Raw genomic sequence first — 17,217 nt, forward strand, 5'->3', positions numbered from 1 at the left:
CAGCAGGAACTTGCACTGCGCTCCGAAGGCTTCGCATTCCTTTTGCTGAAGCCAGGAGATCAAGACTCTCCTGGCTTCAGCAGAGAGGGAGAGCTGCGCAGCGCCCCTTCAGCAAAGCGGGAGGAGAAATGGAAGGGGCTCCGTTTCTCCTGCCGCTTCGCTGAAGGAGCGCTGAGCAGAGAGGGGGATTTTTTTTTTTCTTGTTCTCCCCCTCTAAAACAAGGTGTGTCCTATGGTCGGGTGCGTCCTATAGAGCGAAAAATACGGTAACCTAAATCTCTTGCAACATAGATCTCATAACTTGTATGTGGATTGTTTGCAATTGTACATACCTACGCTTCTAGAAGAGAGCATTTGTAACTTGATGTGTTTCCTGTAATCACTACGACCCAGTTTTTGCCAAGTCACTGCATAATGATTTTAATCAGTTTTTCATGCAATAGTGTCGTGTCAGATAAAAGCATTAGAAACTATAAGTTGGTGTGGTAAATACTAAATGCAATGAAACCGGATGCTTCAAGACAAAAAACCATTAAATGAGCTATATCGCCAGTATAATGACTTGTCTTCACTGTCGAAATAAATTAAATTGTCCAGTAGCACCTTAGAGACCAACTAAGTTTGTTCCGGGTGTAAGCTTTTGTGTGCATGCACACTTCTTCAGATACACTGAAACAGAAGTCACCAGACCCTTATACATAGTGGGAGGGTGAGGTGGGGCTTTTCTTCACTGTGTTCATTTTTGATTATTATAATAAGGACTATCTCCCATACGTAAAATGCTTATGAAGTGCTTTGGCCTGAAGTAGTAATTTTTTGACCTCTAGGCCTATAATGGTCATCATCAAGCCTTGGAGGTGCTTCTCCAGTCTCTGGGAGACCTGGATATTAAGGATGAGAAAGGACATACTGCCTTGGACCTGGCTGCATTTAAGGGACACACTGAATGTGTGGAAGCGCTCATCAACCAGGGTGCTTCTGTTATGGTGAAAGATAACGTCACCCAACGGACTCCGCTTCATGCCGCAGGTCAGTGAGATGCTGTGATTTGTATGTGTTGGCTGCAATGCAAGTAAACTGCATGCAGAGAAGAGAAGAATGGGGCAGGGTAGTAGCCTGGTGATAGTGCAGCTACTTAGCTTGCAGAAGGTCCCATGCAGCAGAGACCGAAGCTATGGTTGGGCCCCCTCCAGTAGTAACATAGACTGAAACTACCGTATTTTTCGCTCTATAAGACACACTTTTCCCTCCTAAAAAGTAAGGGAAAATGTGTGTGCGTCTTATGGAGTGAATGCAGGCTGTGCGGCTAAGCATGAAGCCAGAACAGGGAGAGGGAGCACTGCGCAGCGCTCCCTCTAGATATTCTGGCTTTTGGATAGCCCCCCCCCCCCGAAGCCTCCGTAGGGCAGCGGGACGAAGGCTCCCCGCTGTCCTGCGGAGGCTTTGTGTGAATCTTGCGGGAAGGGGGGGAGGAGGGAGAGAGCACGCGACTCTGTCCCTTCCCCCAACTCCCAGAAAAGCCCTGAAGAACCGTGCTCCCTTTAAAAAGCGCACGGTTCTTGTGGGAGATGGGGGAAGGTACAGGGGGCAGCTTACCCGCGCGCAGTCTCTTCCAGGCAGGGGGAGCCTTCATCCCTCTGCCCGGGAGAGGCTTCAGCGGCTATCCCAGAAGCCAGAACAGCAAGAGGCTATCCCAGAAGCCAGATCCCTCTTGCTCTTCTGGCTTCTGGGATTCAGATTTTTTTTTTTCTTGTTTCCTCCCCCCCCAAAAAAAAACACTAGGTGTGTCTTATTGTCTGGTACGTCCTATAGAGCAAAAAATACGGTACTTCATTTCCCGTGATAGAAATCTTGATCAAAGATCTTCAATAAATTGTACTCCTTCCTTACCCCCTTGAGACTATCACCAGTTATCATTACTTACTGAACTGGCTATTAGGCCTTTTTTGAAGCAGTCCGTTCTGTATTCACACAAACTCACCTGTAATTGATGACTAAGTGTTGACATGTTACTTTTTCCTATATTCTGGTTTGGTATGGAATGCAAGCTGCTGTTTCTCCAGTGTATTTATCTGCATGGTACCAAACAAACAGGACGAGTGCGATCTTTTGTACTGACATGTTGCAGCACCTCAACATGGTCTGACAGAGACCTCTATTGGCTGAATAAAATTTGTACACCATACACTAGTGGCCAAACTCGTGGAAACCTTTTGGAGAAAGTGTATTTCCAGTCAGGTGTCATCTTGTTTTGGCAATGATGGCTCATAAATTTTAGCATTTAGACCATACTCCTGCAGTCTGCGCCGAACAGTCCTTGCACGCAACTTCATATCACATTGCGCCATGTCATCTTGTATACACCCAGATGATTTTCTTATATCACATAGGCACAGTCTCTCAATTCTTCTATCGTCACTTGCTGTTGTGCACCTTTTCCTGCCTTTACCAGTCTGATTTTGTAGTGACTGAGTCTCCTTATACCTCTTAAGAAATTTAGAAATGCCACCTCTGGTTAAGTTTCCACCAATTTTTGTTCTAATTTATTCATAGCTGTAGCCTTGTGCACTTAATATTACTATTTTACATCACTTTCTGGGTGACCAGTCAACTCTTTGCGCCATTTCTTTAATTTTATTACGTTTTACAAGCTCACTAAATGAAAGAACAAGAAACCCCAATGAACTTGATAGCAATCACATAACACACTGACAAATGGCCTCCTTATTTATGTTATTGTATTACATTCTTCATTAAATTATCTTTCCATTGATATATAATTTTATTGAATTACTCCCCCCCCCCCCGAAAGTGGTGCTATGAGCCATCATTGCCAAAACAAGATGACACCTGATTGGGTCTCTAAACACTCCTTTTTCTGATTATTTGGCTATAACTTTTGATAGAATACAGATAATTGAAGAAACCTTGTTGAATTACATTCTTCATTAAATTATCTTTCCATTGGTATATAATTTTATGGTATTACTCCCCAAAAAAGTGGTGTTATGAGCCATCAAACCTCAGAAATACACTTTCTCCAAAAGGTTTCCACAATTTTTGCCGCTAGTGTATGCTAATATCAGTTCACTCAGACCGGGTTTGAGCATGCTGCATGTGTGTATGTGCAGGCACACAACATTTTAATGCTCTCTTTATTACAACTGGTGGCACAATGCAACATTTTTTGATGTCAGGAGCTTGTCCCTCACAAGAAGTGTCCATTGCTATGCCACCAAGGACAGTCAAAAAATTCAGGCAGTTGTGTTGACCCACTATATACAAATAGGTACATTCTATACCTATATCTGGGACGCAGGTGGCGCTGTGGGTTAAACCACAGAGCCTAGGACTTGCCGATCAGAAGGTCGGCGGTTCGAATCCCTGTGATGGGGTGAGCTCCCGTTGCTCGGTCACTGCTCCTGCCAACCTAGCAGTTCGAAAGCACGTCAAAGTGCAAGTAGATAAATGGGTACTCCGGCGGGAAGGTAAATGGTGTTTCCGTGCGCTGCTCTGGTTCGCCAGAAGCGACTTAGTCATGCTGGCTACATAACCCGGAAGCTATACGCCGGCTCCCTCAGCCAATAAAGCTAGATGAGCGCCGCAACCCCAGAGTCGGCCACGACTAGACCTAATGGTCAGGGGTCTCTTTACCTTTATACCTATATCTACTGGGGGAGTGCCCTCTTGTTCAGCAGGCCCCCTCTCCCTGCCTCAGTCACCCCCCAAATTTCCTTTTCCAGCTCTACAATATCTCCTTGTCTGCCTTCGTTTCCCCTCCATATGTGTTCCCCCTGCACTATACCAACTGATATTTTGGTCATTTGATTCCCACTAGATATAAATCCATATATTCAAGTGCTAAGTAGGGAAAACGCCTAGAATTTGGGACAGCTGTGAATAACTAGATGTAAGAGTGCATGAGCTTCTAGGCTTTATTTTCAGAATGCTAAAATGTTTTCCCTTTTTGTAGTTATCAATGGACACACTCCGTGTTTGCGGCTTTTGTTAGAAGTAGCAGATAACCCTGATGTGACCGATGCGAAAGGACAGTAAGTCGACTTTGTTTTTTATCTGTTTGCGTGACATGTGTGATATTGGGAACACCTTAAGCCTTAGCATTTAGATCAAAATCAAAATAATGTAATAGACTCTTGAGAGTCGCTGCTTCTGTTTCTTATAAAGTTAGCTGCAGCATGGAAGCAGCTTTGGGTTTGGAATTGTGCATTTTGCACTAATTATTTCGGTCTTGGAAGCACACAGATTAATTCCGAGTTTAGAGGATATTCTGACCTTTCCAGACTTTGGCAAAACAGCCACGCTGAAAATGATTGGGGAGGGGGGCAGTACCTCGACAACCTGCTTCTGAAGTACGTTTCCGAGCACAATTCAAAGTGTTGGTGCTGACCTTTAAAGCCCTAAATGGCCTCGGTCCTGTATACCTGAAGGAGGGTCTCCACCTCCATCGTTCAGCCCGGACACTGAGATCCAGCGCCAAGGGCCTTCTGGCGGTTCCCTCATTGCGAGACGTAAGATTACAGGGAACCAGGCAGAGGGCCTTCTCTGTAGTGGCGCCTGCCCTGTGGAACGCCCTCCCAGCAGATGTCAAGGCAATAAACAACTATTTTACTTTTAAAAGACAACTGAAGGCAGCCCTCTTTAGGGAAGTTTTTAATGTCTGATGCTGTATTGTTTTTAATATTCAGTTGGAAGCCGCCCAGAGTGGCTGGGGAAACCCAGCCAGATGGGCAGGGTATAAATATTATTATTATTATTATTATTATTATTATTATTATTATTATTATTATTATTATTATAAGCTAAGCTACCAGCAAAGATTGCAACAGGCAGAAAAGCCCGTGTGTGTGTGTGGATTTTGCCGAGACCCCAAGGGGGAAGAGTGATGCAGTGCATGTACTGTTCTTGCATCTCTATTACAACCTCTCTGTGTGGTCTTTTGTCAGTGGAGACCAGGCCACTGCTGGTAAATGGGGTGCAGGTGGTAAACCTTTTGCAACAGACTCCCCGAGGGCAATGCTTTATTTACTTTTGCACATTAGGAACGTACAGAGGCAAGAGTAAGGGGGTGCATTGAAGGATGTTGTTGACGTAGTTGGGATCTGTTTCCAAGGCTGGCCCTTACCATTAGGCTGAGTGAGGTTTCCGACACTGGGGAAAGTGAGGCAGCCATGGCATCACTTCTGACGTTTCCTCCTGAGCCTCCTGGCTTTTGGTTGGAGGCAGAGCAGTTTGTGTGAGTGATGGCCTGCTCTCCACTCTCTGATCTGTTTCTTGGGGCCACTTTATTCAGTGAGCATATGTAGTAATTTCCTGAAATGTGCTGCTTTAGGCTCTGGCGTGGTGGGAAATTTATGTGCAAATGTTGCCCTGTGAAAAGAAAGAAAGAAAGAAAAAACCCAACACTTGGAAATATAACATGCCAGGGAGAAAGGGTTTAGCCTGTTTCTCTTCCCCCACACCCCCATGGGACAACATCAGTAAAACTCTGAAATTGTTGCAGTGTAGAAATACCTTCACCACTTGGTTTTCCTGATTGAACAAACAGACTATTATTAGAGTTTGGGGTTTGGAGAGCTTGGATTTGATATCCCGCTTTATCACTACCCTAAGGAGTCCCAAAGCAGCTAACATTCTCCTTTCCCTTCCTCCCCCACAACAAACACTCTGTGAGGTGAGTGGGGCTGAGAGACTTCAGAGAAGTGTGACTAGCCCAAGGTCACCCAGCAGCTGCATGTGGAGGAGCAGAGACGCGAACCCGGTTCACCAGATTACGAGTCCACTGCTCTTAACCACCACACCATGCAGGGGTAACCCAATACGATGGCCCTGTATGTTGTTGGTCTTCAGTACCTATTAGCCCCAGGCAACGAGGCCAGGAATGCTGGGGACTGTAGTCTGTGGAAGGCTACACTAGCTGCTCAATTTAGAAATACCTGTGGATCGGATATCTGGAATTATGTGTAGCAAGTATGTGATGCAATAAGAATGTTGGAAAGAGGGAGTATCATTGCAAAGTCTGGTGAAAACGGCAGGTCCTTTTGGATAGCATGTTGAATAAAAAAACCCACAGAAGTAAGATTAAAACTGCTGTTGTCTCTCGTTTCTTAGAACTCCCTTGATGCTAGCTGTGGCTTATGGGCACATAGATGCCGTCGCCTTGTTACTTGAAAAAGAAGCATCAGTGGATGCAGCTGATTCCTTGGGATGCACTGCTTTACATCGAGGGGTAACTGCTAATTTTAGAACATTTTGTCCTATGTGTCTGCTGCATGCCTTTTGAAATTCTGCCTGAAACATACATAATAGTATTCAACGAGTACAGACCACCAAATTAAAGTATAAATGTTGTTGGATCAACTCCCATCACCCCAACAACTAGAGTACCAACGCAGTGTTTCCCAACCTTGGGCCTCCAGCTGTTTTTGAACTACAATTCGCATCATCCCTGACCACTGGTCTTGCTAGCTAGGGATGATGGGAGTTGTAGTCCAAAAACAGCTGGAGGCCCACGGTTGGGAAACACTGCTCTAGAGGACAATAGGTTCCTCATTCCTGATCTTCCAGATGCATCTGGGTCCAGTTCAGCCAAGCAACTTTTATGCTCTAATAAAAAAACCCAAGGCAATTATTGAAAAGAGAATTGCCATGAGAAGGAAAAAAACAACAATCAGGGATATGGAATATATGTAGTAAAATGAACTTTTCTTCTTAAACAAAAAACTCCACAAGTCGTGTTTTCTATTGAAAGGTGTGTGTGTGTGTGTGTGTGTGTGTGTGTGTGCGCGCGCGCTTGCTTAAATTGCTGACAATTAAAAGCTTCAACATTTTTAACTGGAGGAGAGAATAAAAGGTAACAAAAACTATGGGAGGAATTCAACATAGTGCCATGGCAATTGTGCATCAGCACAAGCTTTTCAGCATGCCAGATGGAATTGCCCTCTCTCTTTCCCTCCGTATGCTGTTCTCAAGGTTACCCTGAGCCCCCCCCCCAAGCCATTTTGGGGGAGTGGGTGGCTCAGGGGAGGCAAGAACGAGAGTCCCATTGCGCACACTTCCATTAGCAGGATACATGAGTTGACTCCCGCCCAGTATGTGTACATGTAACAGTATGCTCTTGAGAAGTGGGCTTGGGGGGCTTGCTGTTTTGGTTCTGACACTGTGGAACACAGTCCCAGCATTTCCTGTCCCTAAGAAATGTTTTATGTGCATTACCCTCAACATTCTTGTTGTGTTGTGATCTCTTGTTTGAGGTGGTAACCACTCTCTGAGGTGGTAACCACAATGATCTGTGTTGAGTCACCATGTGGTGTGGCTGATGCTACCAATTTAATTCATTTAGGCAAGCGAAGTGGTAACTTCACTGGCGACACAATTCGTGTAAAGTGTGGGTGTACTCTTATAAACAACACTATAAAGAAGCCAGGGATATGATTTTTCAGAAATGCAGTCATGGTGCTTTCTTTTGCATTGAGCTCTTTAAGTCAGGCAGTAGTATCCTTAAAAGCCGAAAGCCATGTTTTCCATGCATGTGAAACAAATGGGCAACGGGTGGCTTATTTGTGTATGCCACACCACTACATTTGCTATGATGGATCTTTCCTTTTATTTTTAAATTAATTTTCTTACATGATGTACAACAATGGAACAGGAATATAGAACTGGATTGCATGCGATGGCCATCAATACATATCACATTAGCCATTTCTAACCATGCTGCCACTACTTCTTGGACAAAATCGATTTGTTACATCTTTCAAACATACTAAGTGGGTCTATGTTTAAGGGTCTCTGTGAAAACAAAAAAATTCCTTCCAGTAGCACCTTAAAGACCAACTAAGTTAGTTCTTGGTATGAGCTTTCGTGTGCATGCACACTTCTTCAGATACACTGAAACAGAAGTTGCCAGATCCTTCTATATAGTGAGAAGGTGGGGAGGGGTATTACTCAGAAGGGTGGTGGGAATGGGTGATTGGCAGATAGCTGTGATGAGCCTGTTGACGACTCTTAACGACTGCAATAGGTCTTACAGGAAAAAGCAAGGGGTGAGAAGGTGAAAAATGGCTTTGTCATGTATAATGAGATAAGAATCCAATGTCTTTGTTCAGACCAGGTCTCTCCATGGTTTTAAGTTTGGTAATGAGTTGCAATTCAGCAGCTTCTCTTTCCAGTCTATTTCTGAAATTCCTTTGTAGTAAAACAGCTACTTTGAGATCTTGTATAGAATGTCCTGGGAGATTGAAGTGTTCTCCTACTGGTTTCTCTGTCTTGTGATTCTTGATGTCAGATTTATGTCCGTTTATTCTTTGGCGTAAGGTTTGGCCTGTTTGTCCAATATAGACAGCTGAAGGACACTGTTGGCATCTGATGGCATACACAATGTTAGACGATGAGCAATTAAATAGTCCCGAGATGGTATGTGTGATGTTGTTGGGGCCAGTAATGGTGTTGTCCGGGTGTATGTGGCAGCAAAGTTGGCATCTGGGTTCTGGGTTTATTGCAGGCATGTCTCTGTGAGTAATTGATGTGTTTTTGCTGTGATTTCTGGCCTGCCCCAGAAATCCACCCACCACTGGACTCTTCCCACCACATATGAAAATAAGTTGTTTGCAACCTCTCCATCATTCTCATTTAGTTTCCCTCTTGACTGAATTTCAGGAGCACACTCTTCACGAAACTGCCCCCTTAACTGTGCAAACACCAATTTAAAATGTTTTTCTTACGTCTCCCCATCCAGTTCTCTTCTGAATGTCCTCCCCCGCCATATATTTATGCATGTGTGTTTTAAATCAGGTTATGACAGGGCATGAGGAGTGTGTTCAAATGCTGTTGGAACAAGAAGCATTGATAATGTGTAAGGACGCCAGAGGCAGGACACCTCTACATTATGCAGCAGCTCGTGGTCATGCCACATGGCTGAGTGAATTGTTGCAGCTGGCGCTTTCAGAAGGGGACTACAATTTTAAAGATAATCAGAGCTATACACCTTTGCACTGGGCTTCTTATAATGGTAAGTCTCTCCCCCCCCCCCAGCGTACTATGTTAAGGTTGGTGTGGAGTTCAAAGTAAAGTTGAAGCCAGGATTGATGGCTTTTCTAAGCTCTCAGAAGAGCAGTCAGGCAAGCATGTAGGTGTGAGACTGCAAGTGTGAATAAATGCCAGGCACCACGTTCTAATAATCACAACACAAAGCAGAATTAAGGAGGGATGGAGCAGCTTGTTCCGTGTCACTTTAGCATGTACTCAATCATAGCTCCATTCTGTCTCTTTGTTATCCCTGCATTGCAGGGGGTTGAACAATTCTATGTTAAAGGTATTTCTATTTTTTCAAAAGCACCAAAACTTGCACTTATATCCAGTTATTCCCCTAAAACACTCATTTTTACATGTTTCACCATGCAAATGTATGCACTTTTATGTGCATCTTTTGAACCAAGGCTTCATCAGAAAATTCGGAGAACATAATCAAAGCGATAGCTGTGTTCCAATCTGAATACAGGTAGATGAGCCAGCAGTTTGACTCTGTATGAGGCACCTTAGTACAGTGGAACCTCGGAAGCCAGACGCCTTTGAACTCAAACGTTTCGGCTTCCGATCGAAAACTGGAAGTGATTGCTCCGGTTTTCGAATGATTTTTGGAAGCCAAACGTCCGGCGCAGCTTCCATAGCTTCCGATTGGCTGCAGGACACTCCTGCAGCCAATTGGAAGCCGCACCTTGGTTTTTGAACTGTTCCGGGAGCCAAACGGACTCCCGTAATGGATTAAATTTGAAAACCAAGGTACGACTGTTTGCTGAAGTGCTAATTTGCATTATATAAGCTATTTCAGTTGCAAGCAATCCTGAAGCACTTTTGTAACATGAAATCACCCAATTTGTTACAGGTAATGAAGGCTGTATAGAGGTACTGTTGGAACAGAAACCTTTCCGCAACTTTATCGGGAACCCTTTCTCTCCATTGCACTGTGCTGTGTAAGTAGAAACGGCTGCATCAAAGCTCACTTCTTGTGGCTTTAACGGAAGGTCAAGCTAAACTAGGGACAGCAGCAGAAAATTTCTAGAGACGATATCCTTGGATCACGCCCAAAAATACATATATTTGTCTGGTGTTAAAATGCTCCCCTTCTCAAATCATTGGTGTAGGAATGTACACTTGTCACATAATAAACTCAAGGCATTTGAAGTGTTAACTAAAATTAGGGCAAATTCATAAATGCGGGTTTAGTTCACTCTGAGGACAAAAGGAATAAAGGTTACAGAATGTCACAGCCCTGCCTAATTCCCCTGCTTGTCAATTATTGTGTTATGAACTCTTCACTCTGTCACGTCAATAAATATAATATAGAAATGATTATAGTGTTCGTATTTGAGAACGCACCACCATAATTTTCGGATTTGATTGTCAGCTTTTCTGTTACATGCTATGTTCCTAGATTTCACATTGTGCTCTGATCTTTTAAATAGAAACAGTTTAAAGTCCTCTGTAGAACCAATAATTTTTACTTTTGCCGGGGATGTGCTGGATAACATTACCGCTACCTCCCCACACTGGCCATGTTAACTTGTCACACTAAACTTAGTGCGGCATGCATGGGCTCTAGAATAAGCCTCAGGCTTGCATCCTCCTCGCCACCCTTCTTTCTCCCACGTAGCTGGAAGGAGAACTTTGGAAAAAATTACTTTCTGTTTCCTTTAAAATCAGCTTATTGCTGCATCTGAACTGGGGGTTGTGGTTTACCCTAATTAGGGTCAGTTTAAACAAGCCAGCTTCATGGCCAGTGGTTTGAAGTTAGCATGTTTCAAAACTGACCAGAATTCTAGTTTGTACATATCACACTAAACTATGGTTTAGTGGGAAGTGTGAATGTGGACAGTGTCTCTTTTTTAATAACTAGAAGGAACTAACATCTCTTGTTGTGAAATACCAAGAAAAGTCAAACGCCATGACTGCAATCCTATACATATTTACCCATGACAAAAACCTACTGAAATTACGCAGGTGGCACTGTGGTTTAAACCACAGGGCCTAGGACTTGCCGATCAGAAGGTTGGCGGTTCGAATCCCCGCGATGGGCTGAGCTCCCGTTGCTCAGTCCCTGCTCCTGCCAACCGAGCATTACGAAAGCACCTCAAAGTGCAAGTAGATAAATAGGTACCGCTCCGGCGGGAAGGTAAACAGCATTTCCGTGCACTGCTCTGGTTTGCCAGAAGCGGCTTAGTCATGCTAGCCACATGACCCGGAAGCTGTACGCCGGCTCCCTCGGCCAATAAAGCGAGATGAGCGCCGCAACCCCAGAGTCGGCCACGACTGGACCTAATGGTCAGGGGTCCCTTTACCTTTACTTTACCCATCAGAAATGGCAGTATTAGTATTGCTTAAAATCTTTACTTGCACTGAGCAGCTTAGGAATAAAGAATGACATTTGAACACTACATCTTCTTCAGATTCATATAAAACTAGCTTCTAATTCATCAGGAGAAGAAAAGCACTTCAGTCAGATTCCTGCCAGAGTTTTTACTGAATGTGAATCCTCAGCTGTGTGCCAGAGCTATACACAGGGAGAACGTAAAAAAAAAGACTGTGCCCACATATCTTTGCTGGCCCCCTATATGCATTCGTCATAACTTGTGGAAGAGCTTTTCAGGTACAGTTTATATCCGCAGGTGCAAACTCCCTCCTCTATGCATATTTTTCTGTGCAGGAACTGAGTGCCACAGCATTGGAAGCATATAGCCTCTGACATTGACAGTAGCCCTTGATGTAGACTTGTTGCCTAGGCTTTGTTGAGTCAGAAGTACAACCAGGGGGAAAGGATGTATGTTTATGAAATGAGTGACTTATTAAAGGAGAGTTCCAATTTGCAAACCTGTTTTCTCAATAGAATCAATGATCATGAAAATTGTGCGTCGCTACTCATTGGGACCATTGGTGGTGGCATTGTCAATTGTAAAGATGACAAAGGAAGGTAAGGACTGCTCGGATAATGACTGTGTGTTTGTTTTCACTGAACCCATTAAGATATGTTCGAAATACATTATTGATGGTCCCCTGAAAAAAATCAGGGCTTACAGATTTCTCAGTTCTCTAAGATAAGACTTAGGCCCAACCATACTTTCTTTGGTCCCGTGATTTCAAGTTAGGGGACTGAGAGTGGGTCTGTTTGTTTTTGTCCTGTCACTTTCCCTGTGATAGCCAGCTGTTTACTGCTGAAATGGGGGGGGGGCACTTCAATCCACAGAAAACCCATTTGATATTTGTTCCGATTCAGCAGTAAACCACGGGATTTTCCGGGTAAAGCGGTGGGACAAAACAAACAAACAAAAAAACCTTGAACTCATTACTTGAAATCATGGGAGAAATGAAAGTGGACTTGATGCATCCCATGTGTGCATGTTTCTTGTGTCATCCACAGAACAATGTTCTCATCCGAGTAGCAGCCTGCCATCCCACCCCCTTTAATGTTGAATTATTGGATTCGTTGTTTTGAAAAGTTGTTAGCTTGGACTTAGCAGTGGAATAGAACTATTGTATTTTTCTGTGTATAAGATGCCCCCATGTATAAGAAGCCCCCTACTTTTGGAGACCCCAAATTTAGAAAATGGGCTTATGCACTATCTGTGTATAAGACACCCCCAGATTTTTAACCTTATTTTAAAGTAAAAAAAACCTAGTCTTATACACGGAAAAGTACGGTAAGTAAGAATACTAGTAAGAAATTCTCTAGTGTCTAAAAAAAAGCTGTTATTTCTTCTTAGAACACCACTTCACGCAGCAGCCTTCGCGGACCACGTAGAATGCTTGCAGCTTCTCTTAAGCCACAATGCACAAGTAAACGCTGCGGATAATTCAGGGAAAACACCACTTACGATGGCTGCTGAAAAAGGACACGTGGGTGCTGTAGGTAAGTACCTGGCTGCTGGGAACTGATGAGAATGAATACCTTTGTACAGGTCTACAGATATTCTGTATGCGTGTTTAGCAAGAAAAAGCCATCTTCATACAGCGCTGCTGCTGCTTATGTCACCGACAGACACTCCAGATTTCACTTCAAAACGCTACTTTGCCAAGACTTTCATTAGGGTGTACAGGACTAGAGTCTCGTTAGTTTTAGGAAATGCAAGGAGCACACTAGGAAATGGGACATTCTGTGAACAGAGATTGAAGGTAATTTAACTGCCTAAGAGTAATTGTGTGGTCTGTTTTCTTTCTGTATCTTAGATTTTTTGGTGAACAGCGCGAAGGCTGATCTAACTTTGAAAGATAAGAACTCGAATACATCCTTGCACTTGGCTAGCAGTAAAGTATGTTTAAAAGCATTTGTGTGTGTTTGTGTGTGTTCCATGTGTGTAGAAGATATTATTAAAAGTGTAACAAAATAATGATACTTGTATCAGAGGCATAGCTGTCAACCGTCCCTTATTTGGCGGGAAAGTCCCTTATCCCAGCACTGTGTCCCGCTGCTGTCCCTTATTGATGATATCCCTTAAATTTCCCGGGTTTCAAAGGAAGCAGCTCCTCTCCCTCCCTCCATGCTGGCCAGGGAGGAGGGAGGCTCCAACTGTGTTGCTTGGCTGTGTTGCTCACCCAATAAGGAGTCTAAGAATGACTGGGGGGTGAAGCTTGCAACCCTTGTGCCAGTCAAATCAGCCGCATTGCTCAGCGCTTCCCAGCGGAGAGGTGACGGTGGTTTTCCTTGCTGCATCCCCTTTGCCGGGTTGCTGCGCTGTGGGAACCACCGCTTGAGGCTTCGTTTGGCTGCTGGCTGGGCTTTCTGCCTTTGGCTTGGAGGGGCTCAGAAGTTGAACCTACCTGTGCTTTGAAAATCCCTTATTTTGGCTGCTGATCCCTTATTTTCGAGGCTGCTGGTCCCTTATTTTCAAATCTGTAATTTGACAGCTATGATCAGAGGCACTTGGTACTCAGCAAAGTCATCCTGTTCACGCATGGACTTTTGATTACAAACTTCCCCTCTTTCTTCTCTCCCTGTGCACCCCCACCCTGAATTCCCCCTCCCCGACTGTCCAGAGCAAATTTTGGGGCGACAGGTGGGGAGGGGAGAGGAGATGGAGTGGAAGTTGCATTGCACATATGGAAATCCTTGCGCAAACCCAGATTTACCACGTGAATTGGGCTGCGTGTGCAATGGAGACATGATAAAAAGTAGTTTCTTTGTTTGTTGCCTGCCCTTCATCATAAGGCCTAGAGTGGGTTACAACATGAAAAACAATTTTAAAACAACCCAACACCGTAAAAACAAGGGAGGTGTGCCCCCACTGATTGTGTAGTTAGTTTCTTTCTTCCTAACACTTTTTGCAAATCTCTGTGAACCAAGCGAATGCTAAACTTAGCCAGTATATCTTCTGAACACTGGGAATAATTTTGAAAACTAGTACTGTCTTACGAAGGAGGGTGATGGATAAGTGGAAACAAATAAGCCTAAAACAACACTGCTCCAAAATCATTACCCTTTATTTTTGGTGCATTATGAGATAAACTGAAGAGGAAATTGTATTTTATTGTTGACTTTTGCTATTTGCTAGTGGCAACACCAAAGGGCAGAGAATAAACTGGGCTGAAGGATTCTGCTCATAGTTGTTGTTGTTTTCATTTTGGGGAGTAGGCTAAAAGTGGAATAATCATTACATGTTGGATAAACCTATTTATTTTTTCAGTATATTGGGGCTCACCATTGTATATGGAGTGGCAGAAGGTATTTACCGTATGTTCTGGCGTACAAGACGACTTTTTATCCCTGGAAAATCACCCCAAAAGTCGGGGGGTCATCTTATACGCCGGGTATATGCGTTGGGAAGGAGGAGAGGGAGCCGGTGAGCAGAGGTGCTCCTTCTGCCGTCACTCCTCCTCCCTCCCCACAGAAGGGGACGCGGAAAGTCCTTCTGAGTGCGGTGCTCCACCGCCAAACGCCTCGCCTCGGGCTGCTGCTGCAACGGCAGAGGGGTGCGCGCTCTGCCCCTGGCGGCGCTCAAACTCTAAAACGGAACAGCAAAAGTCGTGGGTCGTCTTATACACCCAGTCGCCTAATACGCCGGAATCTACGGTACCGTATTTTTTGCTCTATAAGACTCACCTTTTCCCTTCTAAAAAGTAAGGGGAAATGTGTGTGCGTCTTATGGAGCGAATGCAGGCTGCGCAGCTATCCCAGAAGCCAGAACAGCAAGAGGGATTGCTGCTTTCACTGCGCAGCGATCCCTCTCGCTGTTCTGGCTTCTGAGATTCAGAATCTTTTTTTTCTTGTTTTCCTCTTCCAAAAACTAGGTGCGTCTTGTGGTCTGGTGCGTCTTATAGAGCGAAAAATATGGTGCTTTCTTTCTCAGATTTATTCTTGGATAAAAGCTTTGCTGCAACTTGACACAGTGGCAGAGCTGGTATCAGCAGCCCAGCGGCTTTCTTCCTACTTTGCGATGGAAAAAACCAATGGGAATGAAGCTGGAGGTAGCATTGTCCCCCTGACACTGTTGCAAATTAGGGGGCAATCCCCTGGGGTGCTGAGGGCAGCTCTGTCGCCTCGTCAAGCTGGTGGCACAGTTTTTTGCCGGGGGGGGGGGGGACATAAAATGGTTGCAACTTGACCATGTCCCCAAAATATGGTTCCATGACTTTGGTTGGGGAGTGAACAGCAGGCTTGTGGTTAGCATACGTGCTAATCTGAGGTTAGCACTGCTCAGAAATTACACACACTTACAGACAAAAGATCCACCAGGTGTTCTTGCTCTCATTCTAATAAGTTTCCCCAGTTTTCCTATGCAATTCACTCCTCGTCTGCTCATATCTGATAGCGTTCCTTAAAAATTGGCCTGGATCAGTTTACAGAAAGCTAACCTGTGATAGCATAAAAGGGGGCTGTGAATACTGAGTCACGGCTTAATTAAATACTGTCAGATTCTCATCATTTCCTAAAGCGAGAAGAACATAAATGCATTTATATATTCCAGGGACATGAAAAATGTGCCTTGTTGATACTTGACAAGATACAAGAACAGAGCCTTATCAATGCAAAAAATAATGCATTACAAACGTAAGTATAACCTAATGAAATTTTATTTTTTGTTGACCCAAACTGGCATTTAGTGTTTTTAAAAGTCTACTTAATTTTTGTGTTCTATAAATACGGCGTTCATGTTTGGGTTTTGTTTTTGGGATGTTATTAAGCAGAGGTTGGATGGCCATCTGTCATGGGTGCTTTAGCTGAGATTTCTGCATTGCAGGGGGTTAGACTAGATGACCCTCGGGTCCCTTCCAACTCTAAGATTCTATGATAAGTACATGTTGAAATTGTCCAGAAAATAACTTCTAGTATCCTATACTTTAAGCACGTGAGTGTGCTCTGCATAATATCCCAACAGACCTTTTGAAATGCATCAAGCCTACTTGAATCTAGATGTTATGTTTCCTAGACCTCTTCATATTGCTGCACAGAATGGCTTGAAGATGGTAGTTGAGGAGTTGCTAGCGAAAGGGGCATGTGTACGAGCCGTAGATGAAAATGGTAAGTGAAAACACTCATGAAGAATAACTATCCATCATTATTCAACACGTGTGTGTTTCTAAAATACACACCAGTAGGTTAGACAATGCTGATTGTAACAAGATGTTCAGTATGACTTCGTTAAACATTATTTTGATCATCACCAAAGCACATTTTTCTTTAGCGTAAATAAAACACAATAGCTTATTTTCCTTTTTTGCTTCGTTTTGCCCTCACTGACGGCCACCAGTCATTCTTTAACGCAGTAAGAATTAGAATCTTCTAGTTGCACTAAAGCCATCAACATTTTTTAACTTCTTTGACTGAAGAGTGCTGTGTTTTAAATGCCTAATCAAAGCATGCTCAGGAGAGTGGAGAGATCCAGCAGTTTAACTGTTTCCTTATTAATTCTGAGATCATACTATCTCCAGTTCTGACCACATGTGGTATGCAAAGAAAGTTACTGCCACCCTGTGGACGTAGAAGCAGAAAATATGACGTGATTTTAAGTATTCAGGTAGCGCTGCCATTCATTGAAAGCCTCTTTTGAGTTCCATCTCTCAGTAATATTATGTCAAACTGAATTCTGTACAGCCAATCACTTTTTGCTTTGAACTTTTTGCACTGAAGCAAATTGCTGGATGGATGGCGATCTGATACCGAAAACGCCTTGAGCAGGATCCAAAATGCCCTGTGATAAACTCTACATGCTC

The 17,217-nt window shown here is 43.8% G+C and overlaps 1 protein-coding gene across 7 annotated transcripts in view; it reads left to right on the forward strand.

Annotated features, from left to right (window-relative positions):
• Positions 1 to 17,217, forward strand: part of ANKRD44 (ankyrin repeat domain 44) — a 162,033-nt gene that overhangs the window by 135,203 nt on the left and 9,613 nt on the right. For 6 of the 7 annotated variants that reach the window (XM_028751819.2, XM_028751839.2, XM_028751848.2 and 3 more), the window contains 10 exons: positions 828 to 1,029; positions 3,974 to 4,052; positions 6,130 to 6,247; positions 8,812 to 9,028; positions 9,902 to 9,989; positions 11,900 to 11,983; positions 12,774 to 12,919; positions 13,237 to 13,319; positions 15,972 to 16,054; positions 16,434 to 16,525. In XM_028751819.2, the coding sequence (XP_028607652.2) occupies positions 828 to 1,029; positions 3,974 to 4,052; positions 6,130 to 6,247; positions 8,812 to 9,028; positions 9,902 to 9,989; positions 11,900 to 11,983; positions 12,774 to 12,919; positions 13,237 to 13,319; positions 15,972 to 16,054; positions 16,434 to 16,525 (1,192 nt within the window). Of the gene's footprint in view, positions 1 to 827; positions 1,030 to 3,973; positions 4,053 to 6,129; positions 6,248 to 8,811; positions 9,029 to 9,901; positions 9,990 to 11,899; positions 11,984 to 12,773; positions 12,920 to 13,236; positions 13,320 to 15,971; positions 16,059 to 16,433; positions 16,526 to 17,217 lie in introns of those variants that run through there. The other variant, XM_077917976.1, reaches the window with a different exon arrangement.

The sequence above is a fragment of the Podarcis muralis genome, chromosome 1 (assembly GCF_964188315.1).
Source record: "Podarcis muralis chromosome 1, rPodMur119.hap1.1, whole genome shotgun sequence".
Lineage (NCBI taxonomy): Eukaryota > Metazoa > Chordata > Lepidosauria > Squamata > Lacertidae > Podarcis > Podarcis muralis.